Source organism: Crinia signifera, chromosome 2 (assembly GCF_055691185.1).
Source record: "Crinia signifera chromosome 2, ASM5569118v1, whole genome shotgun sequence".
NCBI classification, from domain to species: Eukaryota; Metazoa; Chordata; class Amphibia; order Anura; family Myobatrachidae; genus Crinia; species Crinia signifera.
In genome coordinates this window covers 200,916,365-200,938,219 of record NC_139218.1, presented here as the reverse complement: position 1 = coordinate 200,938,219, position 21,855 = coordinate 200,916,365, and the positions used below count along the sequence as shown (strand labels likewise).

Below are 21,855 nucleotides of genomic sequence, written 5' to 3'. Positions count from 1 at the left end.
ATCCATATAAACCGAGAGGGTCCAGAAAACATCTAAGGAGGCCTCCTCCAGTGAAGAATCTGGTACTTGGAAAGAAGGAACCATGATAACCTGGTTGACATGAAATATGGAAACTACTTTAGGGAGGTTGCCTAATAAAAAAGAACCAGCCCTGTTTGAATGAAAAATAAGAAAAGGTGATGTCAGACACTCTGTGGGCTGATGTGATGGCAAGGAGGAATACTGTTTTCTACATAAGCAAACACATTTTTACTGTGCCCAACAGGCTTGAAAGCCTACAGACCAAAGACAAGTTCCACTGAGCCATCAGAAACAATTATTTACATAGAGGATGCTGCAAAAACATCTGTATATTAGGCAACATTGCAAGCTGCTGGTTTAATATGAGAATAAAGTGCTAAAACTTGTACTTTTAATGAAGAAAGGTGAAGGCCCAAATCTAGACCTACCTGCCTGATATAGACAGGACTCACAAGTGCCAAACAATCTGGCTTTGATGCTTTGATTCAGACATCAGCTAAAGTAGGTCCTCCAAATCCAGTTATATATCCTGGGAGAATGGCATGTACAAATGACCTACCATGACAACCATTAGCTCTCAGAATAGATGTCTCAGTATTCATCCCATCAAAGTGAGATGGGCTAGATCCAAGTAGAAGAACAGGCCCTGAGATAGAAGATCTGACTGTAGAGGAATATGCAGTAATGGAGATGGAGAGGCCTAGAAGATCCGCGTACTAAGCCCGTCCTAGTCAATCTGGAGTCACTATAATCACTGTGCCGCCCTCCAACTTCAGGTATTGGAGAACCATGTGCAATTATTGAGGGGCAAAGTCTACTGAACCATTGGAGCATTCACCACCACCACTTCAGGATCCCTGAGGCATGAGCAGTGCCTCACCAGCTTTGGTTGTTCTGAGACAAAATCATGTGGATATACATCTATCTGTATGTATGGATATACATCTAACCCCAGCAGAGGGGTCTAGAGCTGAAAGATATGCAGATGTAGGGCCCTCTCGTCTGAGTGAACATCAAACAACCTGGACCTACCACTGCCAGTACCATTGCCAGTGGTCTCCCTTGCCAGTGGTGACAGCTGCGATGTGTTTGGCTTTGAGCATGTAGGGAGCTGTCATACATGATTCATCTGGCTGCTTACTGGATCCCAGTCAAAATCTCTGACCCAGTCACAAGTGCTTTGGCCACTGGTGTTCGGCATAATTGGAGAAGCAGGTAGGACACATATTATGCTGATTCACTGCTTGTTCCAGTAAATGTAAAATAATCATTAACATGAAAGTGAAAACAAAAGAAACTAGAGAAAAGCTATGTATATAGAAGTATATAAACATTTGCTGAAATACCCTTGGCACAAGGTTAATAAAAAAAACAAAAAAGAAATGTATAAAAATATTTGAAACATGTAATGCGCTTCACCAGATTTGTAAATAACAAACTTGGTGACAATAAAATGCAAATAGGATTATACCCTCAGTAAGTGATGAGTGTCCAGAGGGATGTAATAAAAATAAGGATGCTCCCTATGTTTGACACTCACAGTCTTGAATCACTTCTGGATTTTGGAATCCTCCATTCGTTCCAAGATTTTGAGGATTTCTGAACATTCTTGACGTGAAAAAAGTACTCTTTCGATTATCAAGATGAAATTTCAAGGTTCATGTGTAGATGGCCTCAGGCCAAAAAGTTTTACCAATAAATTATTATAATAAAATAGTAGGTACCTAAATGGAATAAAGGGATTATGGGATGCTAAAATTATTATATATACAGCTGCTGGAAACTATAAAGAACATAATTGTTCCTATTGAGTGGATTCATAGAAACAATATTGCCAGAAACCACGGTGCGGGTTCGCATCTGCGCACGCATCCGCGTTCTTTACCCCCTCACTGGTGTATCTTGCAGTGCAGGCCCCTGTCCTGTGCCATGCCCGGGTACTCTCCATGGCAGGATCTGAGTGGCAGATAAACTCTTGCCAGCGTCCCACGCCTGTCCCGGGCTGGGCCCACCCCACATGGGCGCCACCATGACACCTGCAATCACATGACTCTGTTGTCCAATAATTTCCCTGTGCTCTGACCTGTGCACTGACCCATGTGACCAAAGGTGTGCACAGGTACTTCCTGGACTTAATTGCTGCTGCGGCTTGCATTTTCCCTGCCTTGAACAACTTGTCTGATCCCTGTGTGCATCCAGTCCTCAGCATTCCAAGGCTCCAGGATCCTGTCCAGAGTCCCTGTGGTTACCCTGTGCAATCTGCTGCTGTCATCTGCTGCTGATATTCAAGCTCCCTAGCTCTCCTCACCTGCCAGGTTACTTTCCTCGCTGTCTACCATCTCCAGCTCCCAGGGCAAGAGGATAGAGCATTACAGCATCCCTCAGCAGAGTTTGCTACTGCCCTTAAAGGGCCATACCATCTGCGACTCCCAAGTCGTCACAGGTGTCAACTCTGCAATTTCTGTATCTCCTGTGTCGACTCCCAGGTCATCAACAGCCGTGTCGGCTCCCAGGTCATCAACAAGCTCCTGTTGACTCCCAGGTCGTCAACAGCCGTGACGGCTCCCAGGACATCAACACCCCTGTCGACTCCCAGGTCATCAACAAGCTCCTGTCGGCTCCCAGGTCATCAGCAAGCTACTCCTCGGCTCCCAAGCTACTGTCATCTCTCCGGCCTCCAAGGCCAGTGCAGACCAAAGCTCCAAGTTCCAAGCTCACTGCCATTAGTCACTGCCCGTCTCCCGTGACTGGCCAGTTAGCTGTGAGGAACTCAGGTCAGAGGGCCGCGACCTCGCCACCAAACGCAGTGGAGTCCAAACCTCCTTGCGGGGCTCCCTGGTGAAAACCGTTGGTGGTGTTAGACTCCGCGCCTCTGACCAGAGTCTCATCAACTCCCCCCATCTAGCTGTGCCCACAGTGCCAGTGATCCTCTTATGAACTGTCCTTACCTAAAGCCTCCCGTGTTCCAGTTGCCATCATCCACCACTGGGCTACTGCTGCCACAGCCGGGAACACCAGAGACCCAAGCCCTGACAAATATACTGTAAATTCAAAGTCTTTATTTAACTCTTTTGCGTAAAGGTGTCCAGTTTATAGATCAAGTTCTTTCTTTGGTAGCCTGGTTTCTTTGGGCCTTATTCTAGTTTACTCTTAGAGGCAAATTCCTTCTCAGATGAACAAAACCATGTGCACTGCAGGGGGGCAGATGTAACAGGTGCATATAGAATTAAATTTGGGTGAGTTATTTTGTTTCTGTGCAGGGAAAATACAGACTGCCTTATTTTTACACTGCAATATAGATCTCACTTTGAAGAAAAACCCCACCCAAATCTAACTCTCTTCACATGTTATATCTAACCCCCCCTGCAGTGCACATGGTTTTGTCCATTTGAGAAGGAATTTGCCTCTAAGAGTGAAGTAGAATAAGGCCCTTTGTCTCTATGTTTCCAGTTATTTTTAATGCATTCAATGCTAATAAAATTATGAATTTTTGTTGCTGTACATTGGTGGTTCACCTTAAAATGATTAGTTAAAGAGTGCATTTCAAGACCATTAGTTATATTGCGGACATGTTCTGCCATTCTTGTTTTTATTGCTCTTGATGTCCTGCCTACGTCGAATAGACCACATACACATTTGATTAGATATACAGTATTATTCTTGGGGTGTGGCAGGTAATGAAGTCAAAATATGATACTCTATTTTTGACAGTGAAGCTGGTATATTTGGAAGGTGTTGTTTTTACCGTTCTGCACATATTACACGCACCACACCGGTAAAAACCCTTTGTTCTGATGGGATTTGGGTTATTGATTCTAGAGTGCTTCTGACCAGCTTGTTCTTCAAGTTATCTGCCTTCTTATGAATGAATTGTTGAACTGATGGTAGGACAAATGCTACAGTGGTATCCTTTTGGATGCACGTAAAAGTATAGAGGTTACATCTTAGAAGTTTCACAGCCATTACCTACAATAAGTACAACAAGGATGCTTTCTTCATAGACATCCTTAGTTTTGTGATCGACAGACTCGTTGGTGCCCCCACAGATCCCGGTGCCCTAGGAGGCTTCTTAATAGTGCCCAATGGTACAGCTATCCCTGGGTAAAACCTATCTGCAGCGTAAGCTAGCAAACTCTCGCTGGGTGCTTTAGTCTCCCCATTATAGTCTGCGCAAAATATTTTTGGGACAATATATATGTACTGTATGCATGCCTGCACATGCCTGTGTTTTTCCCGACAAACCCACCAAACGCTAGCTTCCTGTCAGTCAAATTCTGGCTTCTTTGCTCTCCCAATGCTGTGTTCCTGTAAAAAAAACTTCTTTATGATGGCTATTCATACAGATATTTATTTGTAAATTGTGGTTTGTGCTATAATTGGAGGCGGGCCTGATGCTGGAGTGGGTTTATTTTTACAAATACTGTGCTCATAGTTACCTACCCTCCTGCATTCTGCAGGAGACTCCCTAAAATAACAGCAATCTCCCTCTCTCCCTCATTAGTCTAGCAATCTCCCTCATTTCACCTAGCCGACATTACACTGTTGCATTTTTGTGGAAAAAAGTAATGAGAGACAGATACATTTACATTGAATCATCAGCACCATTTCCCAGCACTTTACCAAATATAATAACTCTTAATAACTGCTTTGGGGCTCATCTACATTTGGATATACCATATATACTCGAGTATAAGCCTAGTTTTTCAGAACATTTTTTATGCTGAAAAAGCCCCCCTCGGCTTATACTCGAGTGAGGGACGGTCAATACGTTTTTCCAGTTTTTTTGTTGTAAAATTAGGTGCCTCGGCTTATATTTGGGTTGACTTATACTCAAGTATATACGGTAAGTCATTTTAAATTACACACCCACGCTTCTAGGTGCCTTGTTCCCAATCTTTTTTCACAATCTCTCCATATATGGAACTAGACACGCCCTTTGGGTGGAGCATGACACGCCCCCTCAATGGGACGCTTTGCAAAAGTCTATAACCAACTATAATCTCCCTGAAACTAGTTTTCAAAAGTAGGCAAGTATGACTGTGCTACAGTACTTACAAAGCTGTAATGTGAAATGTGTCATTTGTTTCTTACATTGTAAAACTAGCCAAAATAGTTTTACCCAAGCATCTAGATTCCAAATACAGGAAAGCAGGAAGTGCAGATGAAATTAAAACTAAAGCAGAATTAAATTGACCTTTAAAAAATAATGCTATGTGATTCCTATTTTATTTAGTTACTGCATACAATGGTTTTGCATTTAGCAATCCATAAAAGGAAGAAACAACATTCCAGAAAAACTACTACGTAATCAGAAAGCTGGTTTACTTTCCATTATATTTTGTGTTGACATGGTTGCTATGGAAATTTTGTAAACAGATTACAAGTGTACCTATGTCTGCTTCCTTTTTCTCTAAACTGCTTACGTCAGCTGTGGTCAGGTGCTAGAACAAAGTCGTACTGATTTTATTCTGCAACCAGGATTGCAGACTATCCAGTTTCCAAACAGGAGAGAGAGAGAGAAGCCACATGGGTGTGTTTCTACAAACATTGGTGTTCTGTGCATCACCATATATTATTCACTTCTCTTGCATTCTAAACTGATGCATATTCTTATTCTGGTTGAAATTTGCAGCTTTACGAGTCCACCAAACACCACCCACCGCCAGCATGGCCGCCTCCCCTCTCGTAAGCTGAATTTCCCGCACGCATGTGAAGGGGCTTGCGTGAGGGGAGGAAATCATTCGATAGTCGCCGACCATCGAATGACTTCTACAGCGCTTGCAGGTGTAAGACACTTCTCTGGTGTTTCACATATACCAGCAGCCCTGTGCGGGAAGCAGGCGGGCAGCTGACATCTGCTGTTGTCAGTTGCCTGCCCCCCACACCCGCGTCACTGGCCCATTTACATGGGAACTCCCAGCTTTTTCGTGGGAATGCCCATGAAACACTGGGCATTGCCATGGGCGCAGCTAGGGATGCCAATCCCGTGGCATTTTTTCAATCCCGGGATTCGGGATTGAAAAATGCTCAATCCCGGGATTCCCGGGATTGGCTTCCCTAGTCACGATCCATTTTGCTACATTAAAGTTGGAAACCCCAGATGGAGAATAGAGGTAACAAATGTATTTGTTTAAATGGTGTGGCAGCAGTCTAGACTGGTAGTGGCACCACAGATGATTGAAATACACTGGATTAAAGCAGAGTATTATACAGTTTAATGTATATTTACCATACTATGGGGCCCGTAAGCGCTGGGTGGGCGGGCGGGTGACCGGCCGTGAGCGCTGGGTGGGCGGGCGGGTGACCGGCCGTGAGCGCTGGGTGGGCGGGTGGCCGGCCGTGAGCGCTGGGTGGGCGGGCGGGCGGCCAGCCGAGAGCGCTGGGCGGGTGGCCGAGGCGGATGTGCGGCTGTGCCCTGCGCAGCGTGACCTCTCAGCGTGACCTCGTCACGCTGCGCACTGCGGGGTATGGGAGAAGCCGGGCAGCGTCTGAGTGCTCAGACGCTACCCGGCATTAAACTGCGCATGCGCAGTTTAATCCCGAAATCCCGGGATTGGAAATTCCAATCCCGGGATTGAAATCCCGGCGTTTTGGGGGCCAAATCCCGGGATCCCGCCGATCCCGATCCCGGGATTGGCCACCCTAGGCGCAGCCCGTCGCTGCCGCCCCAAGTCTCCTCACCCACACTTCTAGGTGTGACCGGGGCGACGAACAAGCAGTTTGCCCCTGCCAGCTCACACCAAGCATCTGCACATGCGCATAAATGCACATGCACAGACGCTAAACATCACTCCCCCCATGCGGACACATAGTGGAGCAATCAAACCAGAATAACCCCCATAGTGTCTGTCTGATGAACACAAAAATACAAATCAAGATTGCAGTTGGGACTAATTCAGACCTGATCGTTAATCGGAGAAGTTGAGGCGGACTGCGAGATGAAAGCTGCTGCCCATTCAGAAAGAGCAACTGTCCCTTGCTAAATTACGAGGGAATTGCAAATGGATTGCTATTTTCATATCACAATTCGCAAAACATCAAAGAGGACTGAGGCTTCCACTAATCTGCGACTGAGACAGGATGGAAGTGGTCAAAAACGCCTGGGCACGCCTGCGTTATTTCAAACACACCCAGAAAATAGCAGGATTCCACCCCAAAAGCTGGCTTCCTGTCAATCAAACTGCGACTACTGTGATCAAACTGTGACTACACAGCAGTAAGGAATTCTATGTCGCTATTTGTGTCAGCACATGCGGCTGACGACCACACACAGTCATTGATAATCATCCAAATTGCTTATTTGCTGATTAGCGATAAGGTCTGAATCAGGCCCCATATCAGAAACAGAGCTTCTGCAACATGTGTGGCTGATGTGAGGGCTTCATTATTGTCTTTTAGCAACTCGAAAACTTCCCCACTACTTTTCCTATTGACAATTAACCAATGCATGTACTATGGTATTGTAAGCTTTGTTTTGACAGACATGGATGCATAATCTATTTATGTTGCACGGTCAATAAGGGCTGTCTTATAGGGTGTATCGGTGGTACACTTATATGCAGAAGCAGAGCTGACCTGTACCAGCTCTGCCAATGAACCACCGTCAGGAGATAGTGGAGAGCTCCCATGAATACTCCAGGTGGCTCTTTTCCCAGTTTCTAAGGTAAAATAAAAGGAAGCACAAAACAAAGAAGGTGACTTGGTCGTAAATGTTCTTGAAAATGGTGTGTTACTAAATGTACCTTTCATTAAGCCACTGGTTCCCAAACTTTTTTGAATCACAGCACCAATCTAAGAATTGTTTTCACGGCACCCCTAGGATAAAAGTTTCTTATTGAGAAATTCAGAAAAAAGAATTAAATTAAGTAAATGGTGTTTATATATCATACTTGGGTTTAATTATGTCGGCAGTGACAGTATTCACTTTTGTTTGTCCACATAGTTTATCATTGGAAGGTACTATCATTAGTTCTGCCTATTACAATGATCATAAATAATTTGCATTGATCCAGGGCTTCCAACTTAGGGCACCCCTGCAAGAGTCCCGAGGCACCCCAGGGTGCCACGGCACACAGTTTGGGAATCACTGATTAAGCGTTAATCAGGCTTTACATTTTTCGAATCTGCATTGATAGATGTACTTTAAATTAGAGCTGAACATTTCTCATAGAGGGCTTCCAAGGAGAGAGCCATCAAAAATGCTCTTTGTACTGTTTACAATTCATAACATTAAGAGTTCTAGTAGTAGAAAATGAATAGGTTTAGAGTACATTCAGTGATAACAAAGACTTTGTACTCATAAATAATGTTATATGCCAATAACACCAGTGTGCTATATCTTTATTGAAGTTATACAAGTCAACAGTGTTTCTTTCTCACTAAGAGCCAGATGTATCAAGTTTCAAAAAGTGATAAAATGGAGAGTGATAAACAGCCAGCCAATCAGCTCCTACCTGCCATGTTATCAGAGCTGGCAATAAGAATCTTGGGGCCCCATACGCTGATATCTAAGGAGGGGGGGGGGGGGAATTCCTGTCTTTGGGATGCTAGTGTCAGTATTCTGACTGCTGGCACCCCAACACCAGTCATCCAGGTGAATCCATAATACTGTGCCTACACACACACACACACACACACACACACACACACACACACACACACACACACACACACACACACACACACACACACACACATAAGCATGCATATATACCTACACACATATAAACTGAGATATATATATAACCTACATACACTTACATATATACCTACACACATATATACATACATACAAATATATACCTACAAATAACTACTTAAATGCATATACATACATACATATATATACATGTGACCCAGACATACTGTACTGTCAAATGGCGAGGAAAGAGGTACAGGGAACAGATACAGACACAGAGGGGAGTGAAGAAGAATATTGGTGAGGGGTGTCCCTCGTATCCTAGGCTGCGAGAGTTACCTCCCTCCTCCCGCAGGGCTGCGCGGGCAGCAGCGCTAATGACAGGCGGGGGAGGCTCCTGCGCAGCAAGGTCAAGTTCCCTAACAGAACCAGTTCAGCAGTGGGGCTGCAGGGGGCTGAAGGCAGCTGCTGCCACTGTCTTACACTTCTCCTTGTGCAGGCAGGAGACTGGGCTGGTTCCTGAAGTTCCTCAGCGGAGAGAAATGCAAGAGCCACTAGAAATAACAGGTAGGAGCTGATTGGCTGGTTGTTTATCACTCCATTTTATCACTTAAAAGCTTGATACATCTGGCCCTGCCAGATCAGCCAATAAGCTCCCACATCAGGGAGTTGCTGGGGAAGCTCAGGGGAAATAGCTTGGACTAGTGTATGAGGGCCTTAAGAAACAGCATGCAGCAGTCACTGATGCCGTGACTGTGTGCTTCGGTCCACATACAAAAAAACTTGGTCAGTCAGAGTGGACTTTTGGGCACTGCCTGCACCACTGTTCAGAACGCAAAACACTTCAGCTCCCCAAAGGAGGTAAGGTTCAGCGTTCTCCTGAGGAAGCTGGGAGACCTTTCCCAGAGAAATGCGTAGAGCTTTTCAGAACCCCAACACCCTGACACTGCCAAGACTCCTGAGGATTACAAATTTACATCAACCACTCACTGAAATTGGGACTAGTACTCTCTATCATGTCATCTTTTACAAGCTCAAAGATTGGACCTGCAGTGACCAACACAATTCTCCTAGGTATACCGAATAAGCTACAATATTAGAGACCTTCCCTCTAGTCATATATCATCCTGGATATAGCAGTCCAAAAGTGTCTAAAGGGCTATCATTCCCAACCTGTTAATTATATTCTCAATGTGTCCAGCCCATATATATTTTTATATGTACGTCATTCTCTGAATAATTTGAGAAACAAGCCAGCGATGCTTACGCTTTCTTTTAAGGTTCAGCGTAAGACTTTTATTACATAGGATGCTACTTTTGGTTTGGTTGAAGCCTGTAAGCCAATGGTTCCAAAAATGTGTGCCGTGGCACCCTGGGGTACCTCAGTACACTTGCAGGGGGGCCTATGTTTGGTGGTCCAGGACCAATTAAAATTATTTATGGCCAATGTAATAGGCAAAACCAATGCTTGTGGATTCCATTAATGACATATGTGCACAAACAGAAGCAATTCTTGTCCCTCACTACATAACAGACTCTAAGGATTACATATAAGCACAATTTACTTACTTTTGTTATTTTTTTCTACATTTTTCCAAAATAAACTTTAGGATTAGGGGTACCGTGAAGAAAATTCTAAATCTCTAGGGCGCCATGATTCAAAAAAGTTGGGAACCCTTTCTGTAAGCTGTTGTTGGTGTTGGCTTTAAATTTAATCAAGCTTAAAGCCTCAAAGAACTGTATGGTAAACCCCTGTTTTCTCTACTGTTAGACTGTTTAAAGCTTAAAGGCCGATTTATTAATAATGTGAAAAGTGGTTTCACACCCTTTAAGCACTAATTTAGTATCATCTAAATGCATTAAAGGGCTTTTGAAGCAGTTTTGCTTTTTCTTTTTCTAGTAACCTGGTTGCATTTTCTATACTTATAATGGGCAATGCGATCTGCCCGAATTTATAGGAAAAAAAATTGTGAAAAAAACCTGCCAACTTCATGAATTCACATGGTGAATTTACAGGGGCCACTGTGTATCTCCTACCCAGGCACTGCCCTACACAGTGAAAGCAGTGTAGGGACACAGCCAGTGTGATAAGCTATGTGTCTCCCATGGACTGTGTAAAAACAAAATAAAAGGTCGCAGGAGGAGTACAGTGTGTGCGCGGTGCAGAGAGCAGCTTTAGCAGAGCAGGGAGGGAGACAGCGCCTTTTCAGCATGGCGTCTCACTGCTTCGCAAGAGCTGCTGAGTGGGTAGCGCCGGCCCTGCATGACACATCAAGTGCCTAATCATGTGTGACCCCTCCCAGGAAGCTGCTGGGACAGTCAGGTCTGACGTAGGACAAGTTGGACTACTGTATGGGGCCTTTACGGGTGTAACACTGCTATAAAATTATACCATGTTCAGTGATATTCCTCTAAAATAGGAAGCAGTGATAAGGAAGCATGGACAGTGTAATGGTTGACATGATGATTCACAGCAATGAGCTTATGGTTTGATTCATACTATGGGCCTGATTCAGAGTTGATTGCAAATGCAACATTTTTCTCAAATGGGGAAACCCATGTGCACTGTGGGTGGGGAAAATGTAATGTGCAGAGAGAGTTATGCTGTGTACACACGGTACAATCCAGCATGAGCGCTCCCGTGACAGCACAAATCGAAACCCAGATAGACAGGGCAGCAATGACTATATAGTGCAGATTGTATGAATTGTATGTAAAAAGTACAGAGATAGCAAAGATTGTATAGCACTGGAATAGCAAGGAAATCTCACCGTGTGTACACACCATTAGATTTGTGTGAGTTATTTTGTTTCTGTGCAGGGTAAATACTGGATGCTTTATTTTTATACTGCAATTTAGATTTCAGTTAGACCACACCCCACCCAAATCTAACTCTCTCTGCACATGTTACATTTGCCCCACCTGCAGTGCGCTATGTTAAGTTTGTATATTCTTCTGGCTCTTGCGTGGGTTTTTGTTCAGGTAGTCCAGTTTCCTCCCACAATCCCAAAATATATTGAATGTGTAAATATTTTGGTATAAATTGAGTTAGGACAGACTAACCAAGTGTTTTTATCTGCCATCAAGTTCTATGTTTAAATGTAACCCCTTTTCTCTAAGAAAAAAATCCAGAGAAAGGCAATATCACTGCTTCATAAATAGAACCCTACATGTTAAGAATATGGCCAATCAACGCAGAGCCTTAATATTAGTAATGCCTGATGCATATTGGTAATGATGGGGGAAATTTACTAATATGAAAAACCTAGTTTTTCGTATTAGTATTTTCCCTACGACTGCATAGGACTGTTTCAGTCGTATGCACATTCGTGTTCTGGAGGAGGATTTACAAAGCAGTCATATTTGACTGCTTTGTAACCCTCCGATGTCGTAGTAATTCGGATTAGCTGGCCATATATACGGCCGCTAATACAAATTAGTGGAGGCAGTCTGCACGGATCAGTCATAGAAAAAATAAAAAAATAAATAAATAAAAAACCCGGCGTGGGGTCCCCCCCACAGTCGTAACCAGCACCAGAGCTGGGGCCGGTAATTAAAAATCAGGGAACCTGACAAATAGGGGTTCCCTGATTTTTAACAACCAGCCCCAGGCTCCAGGTCCGTGGCTGGTTCCCAAAATACGGGGGACAAAATGACTAGGGGTCCCCCGTATTTTAAGAACCAGCCCCAGGCCAAACCAGAGAGCAGGGTAATGCCACAGCCGGGGGGAGACTTTTTATACAAGTCCCCCCGGCCAAAGCATTAACCCTCTGACCAGTCAGCCTGGCCAGGGGCCCTGGGGGAGTGGGGACCCCCCCAATAAAGGGGTCCCCTTCCCCTCCAGGACTTACCTGACCAGGCTGAAGCCTGGTGCTATCCTCTCAGTCTGCAGCGGGGAGATGCCGGAGTCGCCGGAAGCTTGAAGAAGATGGAAGAAGCCCTGAACTACTACGGATCAAGCCTGAAGAACTTCCATGGAGGACCTGGGTGAGTTGGATTTCCTTCCACAGGTCCACCATGGATTTCTTCGGACCCGGACGCCGACATGAAGATCGACATGCTGAAGAATGACGACATGGATCCGGAACCAGGACAAGGCACCGGATCAAGACCCTGGGACCTACCTACGGTAGGTAAGTATCAGTATGTGTGTAATGTATGTATTAAACTTTTATTTTTCATTGTGTCAATGTGTATTTATTTAACTATTTTTTTTTACTGTGGAACTACAAGCCCCAGCGGGCCCTTTAATGCCCCGCAGGCTGGGACTTGTGGTTCTCCAAGTCCCAGCTTGCAGGGGAGGCTTGCTGGGACTCATAGTTCCACAGTTTAAAACAATAGTTTAGTCATCTATTTTTTACACTTAATCAGCTCGATGCCCACCACCCAGGGGCATCGAGGACAGCACCAGGCTTCAGCCTGGTCTTGTAAGTCTTGGAGGGGGGGACCCCTTTATTGGGGGGGGGGGTCCCCACTCCCCCAGGGCCCCTGGCCAGGCTGACTGGTCAGAGGGTTAATGCTTTGGTCGGGGGGACTTGTATAAAAGTCTCCCCCTGGCTGTGGCATTACCCTGCTGGCTGGTTTGGCCTGGGGCTGGTTCTTAAAATACGGGGGACCTCTAGTCATTTTGTCCCCCGTATTTTGGGAACCAGCCCCGGACCTGGAGCCTGGGGCTGGTTGTTAAAAATCGGGGAACCCCTATTTGTCGGGTTCCCTGATTTTTAATTACCGGCCCCGGCTCTTTCAGCCTGGTGCTGGTTACAGCTGTGGGGGGGACCCCACGCTGTTTTTAAAAATTTTTTATTTCTTTTTCTATTTTTTTAACACTAAAGCGTGCACGGATCTGACTGATCCATGCAGGCTAAAGCCAAATACGACAGGACAATCAAGGTGTATTTTCCTGTCGTATTTTCGTGCCTGTTTTACACCAATTAGCAACCGTATTATCAATACGGCTGCTTAGTAAATCAGGAACCACCATTCTTTTGAATGGTGATTCCTGTCATATTCTATCGATGGTGTAGACATTCGTATTTGTAAATACAAATACGAATGTCCCATCATTAGGAATATGAATTGCTGTATTTTTGGGATAGTAAATCCCGAAAATACAAATATGTAAAAAATAGGTGTATTTATGCCTACGAATACACCTATTTTTTACGAATTCATATTAGTAAATTTCCCCCGATGTGTCTTTGCGATTTTACCAGTTATCAAAGAACCAATATATGGCATTAAACATTATCTCATACTTCTCAACATTGTAAATCAAGAAGTCAGGGCTAACCAAAAAAGTGTAGTGGCCTCAGTAAAAGGGGGATGTGGCTTTCTGGGAATGCTGTGATCTTGAACCAAACATATTGTGCGGGTACCCTGTATCGCCATAACAAATGTCCCCGAATTGATTACTGGGCATGCGTGAATATGTAAGTGGCGGGGGGCTTGACCTCCCTCGCCCCGCCACAGCTGATTCCCTTTGGCTGATTCACTCACTGTGACTGGGCTGCCTGTCAGCCAATCAGAGCTCACGGGCCGGCAGCCAATCAGGAGCCAGCCCGCGAGATGTGATTGGCTGACAGACAGTCACAGAGATGGACGCAGGGACGCCGGGAAGCCAGGGAAGGAGAGGTGCTCTCCTCCCCGCCAAATGAAGCACACTGCACAGAAGCAAGCGGCGGCAGTGGGGAACTGGAGGGGGGGAGGACACCTGAACACCGGAAGACAGCCAGCACTGCAGACATGTAGGGTGAGTTGTGCTGCTGCTGGCTTATTCTGGCACTGTGGGGGCATTTATGTGCGGAACTGTGGGCATACCTAGCACTGTGGGGGCATATGTGTGGCACTGTGGGGGCATATGTGTGGCACTGTGGGGGCATATGTGTGGCACTGTGGGGGCATACTTAACACTGTGGGGGCATATGTGTGGCACTGTGGGGGCATATCTGGCACTGGGGGCATACTTAGCACTGTGGGGGCATATGTGTGGCACTGTGGGGACATATCTGGCGCTGGGGGCATACTTAGCACTGTGGGGGCACTGTGGGCATACCTAGCACTGTGGGTGCATATGTGTGGCACTGTGGGGCATATATGGCACTGTGGGGGCATAATTGGCACTGTGGGGGCATATGTGTGGCACTGTGGGGGCATATCTGGCACTGGGTGCATATGTGTGGCACTGTGGGGGCATATCTGGCACTGGGGGCATACTTAGCACTGTGGGAGCATATATGTGTGGCACTGTTGGGGTAAATGATATCTGGCACTGTGGGGGCATATATGTGCACAAGCCCAAATAGAAATGTGTTTTAAAGTTTTATCATGTAGCCACTCCCCCTGACCATGCCCCTAACCACACCCATTTTTTCGCTGTGGCACAATACCACTAAGATATTTTTTCGACTTGCACCACTGGAGCCAAGACTCCTGTTTTTGTCATTGTGGGGTGTATGCCCAATGCTCTGTGAGCCGCTGGCACATCGCCAGCTCCACTGTCTGATTAGACACTGGCCCTTATTCAGATCTGATTGCAGTACAAATTTGTTCTCAAAATGGGCAAAACCATGTGCACTGCAGGTGAGGCAGATGTAACATGTGCAGAGAGAGTAAAGGCCCCCATACACTGTGCGATATGGGAACGATTTCAACCGATTCGGATGAATCGGGTGAAATCGGCCCGCGCATCCCCTCCGATCCGATGCGCGGTCCCGTGCGCATCGGATCGGGGTCGGGAGGTCGGACGGGCTGCACATAAGATTTGCCAAATCTTATGTGCAGCCCAGCCCCGGAGCCTTGCGGGGACAGCAGCGGGCGGGGGATGCGGCTATAGAGAGCCAAGTATGGGGAGGCTGCATATGGCGCCGGGCTGGAGGAAGCTGTGTTGCAATGGGGTGACAGCGGAAGGCGAGCAGGGAGAACTTGATGCCATGACGCTGGCTGCCGGGCAGCGGCGGGAGCCGGGAGAAACAGATAGCTTTAAAAAAAAAAAAACGCCCCTAGAGATGACTAGCAAGCCATTGATTGGCTGAGACCTCTCTCAGCCAATCAGCGATTGGCTGAAAGAGGGCTCAGCCAATCAATGGCTTGCTAGTCATCTCTATGGGCGTTTTTTTTCCCCAAGTTATCTGTTCCTCCCGGCTCCCGGCCCGGCAGCCAGCGTCATGTCATCAAGTTCTCCCTGCTCGCATCCCGCTGTCACCCCACCGCAACACAGCTTCCTCCTGCCCGGGTCCCTATGTAGCCTCTCCCTGCTCGGCTCTCAATTAGCCGGCATCCCGCTGCCGTCCCCCGCACGGCTCCCTCCTCCTGCAGCTTCCCGAGGACTGCATATGATAAATCCATGCGATTTATCATATGCAAACCTTGGCACATCAAGTGCCTAATCGTGCTTCCCTCTCCCGGGGAGCTGCAGGGGAAATCAGGTCCGACTTGTCCCTAGGACAAGTCGGACTAATGTATGGGGGCCTTTACATTTGCGTGGGGTGTGTTAAAACTGAAATCTAAATTACAGTAAATAAAGGCCACTGTGTTCATGCACGAGTGACAGATAGTTTGCCAACTGCCACACCCCACCATAGGACACTGCTGCCCATGTGGTGGACAGCAGGACACTACCCAAAAAACTGAATTTTACCACGAAAAGCATAACAGTTGGGAGGTATGTTTTTTATTTTTAGGATTTTTAAAGCATTCATATTCAGTGTGAACTACTGCATAACGTGAGTGTGCAAAGCACTGCAACTACAGTATACGAACACATAGAACACACACACACACACACAAACATAGTAAACTAATGATAGCCTAACTCATAATGGGCCAGATGTACTAAGCTTCAAGAGTGATAAACAACCAGCTCAACCAAACTACATGTCTCCCCTTGTCTCCCCCTGTCCTTGTCCTCGTTCATCACCCCCTCGAGTGTGATGACCCTGCCAAGTGTGGTAACCAAGCACAGCAGAGAAGCCCTTCTGAAATGGAGCTCACCCCTCTAGCAGACCACCCATATGAGCCTGATGGAGTGGGACATGGGCAGATCGGCAGCCCTCACAGTCCACGCTGCCCTGTGCAAAAAGGATGCAGCAAAGTTGTATGGCAGATGTTGGAGAGTGGAGTGGCAACCATGGAAAACCAGAGGTAGCAGAAAAGTAAACACCAAGGGCACTGTGGCTGTGGTCCCAGACCGAGCCGCAGCCCATCAGCTCCCCAGCATTGCCAGCAGAGGCCAACCTGGATTAAGCCGCAGTGTGTACCTGCCCTGGTCATGGAGGAGAGGCTGTCGTGCCGGTGCCTTAGTGAGGTGGAAACGGCGGGCGTAACGGTAACGGTCTGCACTCCCCACAATCCTGCTCTCAAATATGCGCTCCCTGGCAAACAAGTTTGATGAGCGTTCCCTCCTCATGGGAAGCACAAGGTTGAGCATTGCAGGATCATCTGTCCTATGCTTCACAGAGACATGGCTGGATGGCCACATTGCTGACCCCCCCCGGTGTCCCTGCCAGGATTTGGTCTCTACAGAGCTGATCGCTCCAGGGTTCTCTCAGGGAAAACAAAGGGTGGCGGCATCTGCTTCTACAGCAATGATAGATGGTGCACCAATGTCACAATCCTAGGCAAATCATGCAGCCCTCACCTGGAGATGCTATGTATCAACTGCAAACCCTTCTATTCCCCCCTGGAATTTGCCTCGATTGTCCTAGTGGGAGTGTACATCCCCCCTTGCCTGCGCAAAGGAACCCCTGCACCACCTGGCCACCAGCATATCTGACATAGAGCAAAAACAACCAGACTCTCTGTTCATAGTGCTTGGAGACTTCAACAGAACTAATCTAAGCCAGGAGCTACCCAAGTTCAAACAACAAGTCACGTGCTTCACCGGTGAAGGTGGTACCCTTGCACGTGCTGCACTCGGACTATTTGACCACTGCCTCATCCACCTACTCCCTACCTAGAAAGTTGAGAGCAGCTAAGCCTGTCATAAAGACAGTTAAGAAATGGACTAACGAGGCTAAGCTGAAACTCCAGTCCTGCCTCGACTGCACGGACTGGGGGGTCTTTGAAGCCTCTGCAACGGACCTGAATGACCTGACTGACACCGTCACATCCTACATAAGCTACTGTGAGGACATGTGTATACCCACCAAGACCTACCGCATCTTCAACAACAACAAGCCCTGGTTCAACGCCCAGCTCATACAAATCCGCCGAGCCAAAGAGGAGGCCTACAGCTATGGTAGCAGACCACAATACAACCAAGCCAGGAACTCCCTACCAAAAGAAATCAGGCTAGCAAAAAAGTGTTTCTCTGACAAGCTGACAAATGACCTGTCCACTAATGACCCTGTATCTGTGTGGAAAGGAATGTAATCTATAATAGCTACAAGAAAACACCCAAAGCCACCGCCATGTACCAAGACCTAACTGATGATCTGAACAACTTCTATTGCAGGTTTGAAAAAGTAGTCCACTGTGAACCAATCCATACCCTCTGTGCTGCCCCAAATGTCGACAGCCAACTTCAGTCACTCCAGGTCACCCAAGTAGAGGTGGAGGAGATGTTCAAGAGGGCCAAACCAAGGAAAGCGCCAGGTCCTGACAGGGTGACACCATCTGCCCTTAGAGTATGCGCGGGTCAACTTGCCCCCATATTCACCAGGATCTTCAACAAATCACTGGAGCTACACAAGGTTCCCTCCTGCCTCAAAAGCTCCACTATTGTTCCAGTCCCCAAGAAATCAACTATTGCAAATCTGAATGACTACCCTCCAGTTTGCCTACCGATCTAATCAATGCGTTGAGGACGCAGTCAACCTGGGCCTTCACTACATTCTGCAGCAACTGGATATGCCTAGTACCTATGCAAGGGTCCTGTTTGTCGACTTCAGCTCGGCTTTCAACACAATCATCCCCAACATCCTGCACCCCAAACTACTCCGCCTAGGAGTCCCTGAAGCTACGTGTTCTTGGATTGTGGACTTTCTGAATGATAGAAAGCAAGTTGTGAAAGTGGGGGAATTCACCTCCCAAGTGCGGTCCATCAGCATAGGAGCCCCCCAGGGTTGTGTACTCTCACCCCTGCTCTTCTCCCTGTACACCAACGACTGCACCTCAGAGGCGCAATCAGTAAAGATAATAAAATTTGCCGATGACACTACCATCATTGGTCTTATCAAGGACGGGGACGAATCGGCCTACAGACAAGAAGTGGACCGATTGGCCCGGTGGTGCAGCAGCAACCATCTAGAGCTCAACCCACTCAAAACCGTTGAGATGGTAGTGGACTTTAGGAAGAAGGTTGTTGGTGTTCCTCCGCTAACAATTGCTGACAGTATGGTGTCGCTAGTGGACTTCTTCAAGTTCCTGGGAACCACAATCTCCCGGGACCTTAAATGGGGGCCCAACACTGATACTATTGTTGGAAAAGCGCAGCAGAGGCTATTCTTCCTTAGGCAACTGCAGAAGTTCAACATCCCACAGAAGCTTCTGCTCCTCTTCTACTCCGCAATTGTGGAGTCTGTACTGTGCTCCTCAATACCGGTCTGGTTCGGCTCCGCCAGTGAGAGAGACAAATGCAGACTCCAAAAGGTAGTCAGACCTGTGGAGAAGATAATCGGGACAGATCTTCCCTCTGTCCACGACCTGTACCTGTACCTGTCCAGAGCAAAAAAACGAGCAATGAAGATAGTCAAGGACCAACTACATCCTGGCCATAGCTTGTTTAACCTGCTGCCATCAGGCAGATGCTACAGGGCTATTCCCACCAGGTCCACCAGAAGCCTTAAAAGTTGCTTTCCTCAAGCGGTTCACCTGCTGACACATGAATTCATGAACTCCTCACTGTCTAGTCGTGCCATAACCCTTTCCACATAATCTAACATGGTGTCCCCTCGGAAGAACTTTATATATGACTGTACATGTTCCCCTATCTGTTTATATTGTTTATTGTTTATACTGTATGCTGTTTACTTGTTACTCACCTGGCTGCTGCACAGCAAAACAAAAACAAATTCCTAGTATACGCAAGTATACCTGGCCAATAAAGCTGATTCTGATTCTGATCAGCTCCTGTCTGCCATTTTTCAAACATGTGATATGACAGTTAAGAGCTGATTGGCTGGTTGTATATCACGCTCCATTTTATCACTTTTGAAGCGTAATACATCTGGCCCTGTGTGAACAGCCACCAAGCATTTCAGCATGGTCCTCTTAAGAGTGTTTCATACACAGTGACTACACAGCCACAGTAGAAATCAATCAACAATCCTTAGGCCCCAGTGTGTTTATCAAGCAGCTGGAGTACAGGCAGTGCTTCTTGAAGGCATAGCTTATAATGGGTATGGAAATACTCAACTGTATAAGCAGTTATGTCTTTCAAACAAACCATAATGTATAGTGCATGGCTACAAAGTGCCACAAAAATGGAACAACATATAAAAAAACAAACATTTGCGTGTGCAAAATAGATGATTGATTTCAAACTAAACACACATACAATGTATTAGATAAGTGTATTTCCTTTAAGTGATAACTTCTCATCACTTGTCCCTCTTTTTTTTAATGTTTCAGTGATCCAGGCTCTGGCGTGTCCGTCCCTTTCAGTAAAGTGCTGATGGTTTGGAAATAAACTGAACTAATGGGAAACTACTTAACTGTTTAACATGGATATGTGTCTCAATCTAAATTTGAAATGCATTGAGTTGACTTCCCTATGGAAGAAGAAGGAAGAACCAATAACACTGCATGCCAATCCCATGCTGGATGGATCATCAAGACATGTGGATCGAAATCTTAACACTCATTTAACACTTAACACACATGTATTAAAAAAAAATTGAAATTTTTCTTTTCATGCCTTAGGGTTTGGATCTGTACTTACCTTAAAACATTTATTCACACAATATATACTGTATTACTTGGAATTGTCTAAGGTCTCATCTTTATATATGTATTTAAAAAGAAAATATAGAGCTAGATTACAAATTAATATACAATTTTTACTAGGCCAACTTTCATCCAACTAATTGGCTGGATAGAATAAAAATCTGTTACTAAATGGGAACGAATGTAATTTGTTCATCAGTATTTTGCTCCCAAAATCTGCAAAATGAACAAAAACTGTCGCTCAAACAAGGTACTGTAGTTACATCTGTTTGATTTAGACAATTTGACTGAATATTTTTGTCCATTTTCCTGGGTTTGTGAGCAAATTGCTATTTGTCATTTTCTCCTATACAGTACCAGATTTTCAGTCCAACAAACTAGTTGATGGTTGGATAAAGGTTGGTCTAGCATAAATCAGTTGCTATTATATACCACTTTGTGGTCCATCTAAATACAGTTATAAGAATTATTGATGTACTGCAGTACATCAATACATCTAAGAGGGCCCTGTGCGGGAAGCGGGCGGGCAGCTCACATCAGCTGCCTGCCCCCCGCACCCGCATCATCGGTAATTACCATGGGAAAGATAATATATAAACTGAGCGCAAGAAACCTGGTTAAAGTCCAAGCTGCTGTTTATAAGGGATACTCAACCCTTAATAAGAAAAGACAAATAAAAAACAAAATAAACAGCGCTAATGGACTGTAACACACATGCAAATTCAATCACTTAAGAAATGAATTATTTATTTATAAAATATATATATGTATAAGAATAGACACCAGCCGGTAAGACAAATAATACAATAAAATCACATATTAGTGCGACATAGACTCAAAAAAATCAATTATCAGATTTTAGCATGAATGTGCATCAAATCTATTTAGCCCAGGGCTGGGCAACACCGTCCCTCCAGATGTTTATGAACTACACATCCCAGGATGCTTTGCATTGGTTTTGCTATGTGGCCATGCTGAAACTGATGCAAGGCATGCTGGGATGTGTAGTTCATCAACATCTGGAGGGCCGGTGTTGCCCAGCCCTGATTTAGCCTATAGCATAAAGGACTTTTCTCCAAAGCCTCTTAGATTACTCTTTTCCTGGGACTTTAATAATGAAAAGCAAAAAGTCCTTTTAAACTGTGCTGGATTTGATAGAGCATAAATTGTTAGTGTATAGCAGCATTTAGATATTTAAACTCACACACTGATTCATTTTCAAGCAATAAGCTGTTAAGAGACTGTAATGAGTTAAGCATCCATTCAAGCAGGATGGATTGATTAGTAAGTTCAGTATAGCAGCAAGTTAATGC

At 45.6% G+C, this 21,855-nt stretch overlaps 1 protein-coding gene across 3 annotated transcripts in view; it reads left to right on the top strand.

The window, feature by feature from the left end:
* LOC146060392 (uncharacterized) overlaps positions 1-21,500 on the top strand; it is a 90,143-nt gene extending 68,643 nt beyond the window's left edge. For 2 of the 3 annotated variants that reach the window (XM_083173553.1, XM_083173554.1), the window contains exon 9: positions 20,228-21,500. In XM_083173553.1, coding sequence (XP_083029679.1) covers positions 20,228-20,285 — 58 coding nt within the window. In that variant the 3' untranslated portion in view covers positions 20,286-21,500. The remainder of the gene's footprint in view (positions 1-20,227) is intronic. The other variant, XM_083173552.1, reaches the window with a different exon arrangement.
* The last annotated feature ends 355 nt before the right edge of the window (positions 21,501-21,855 follow it).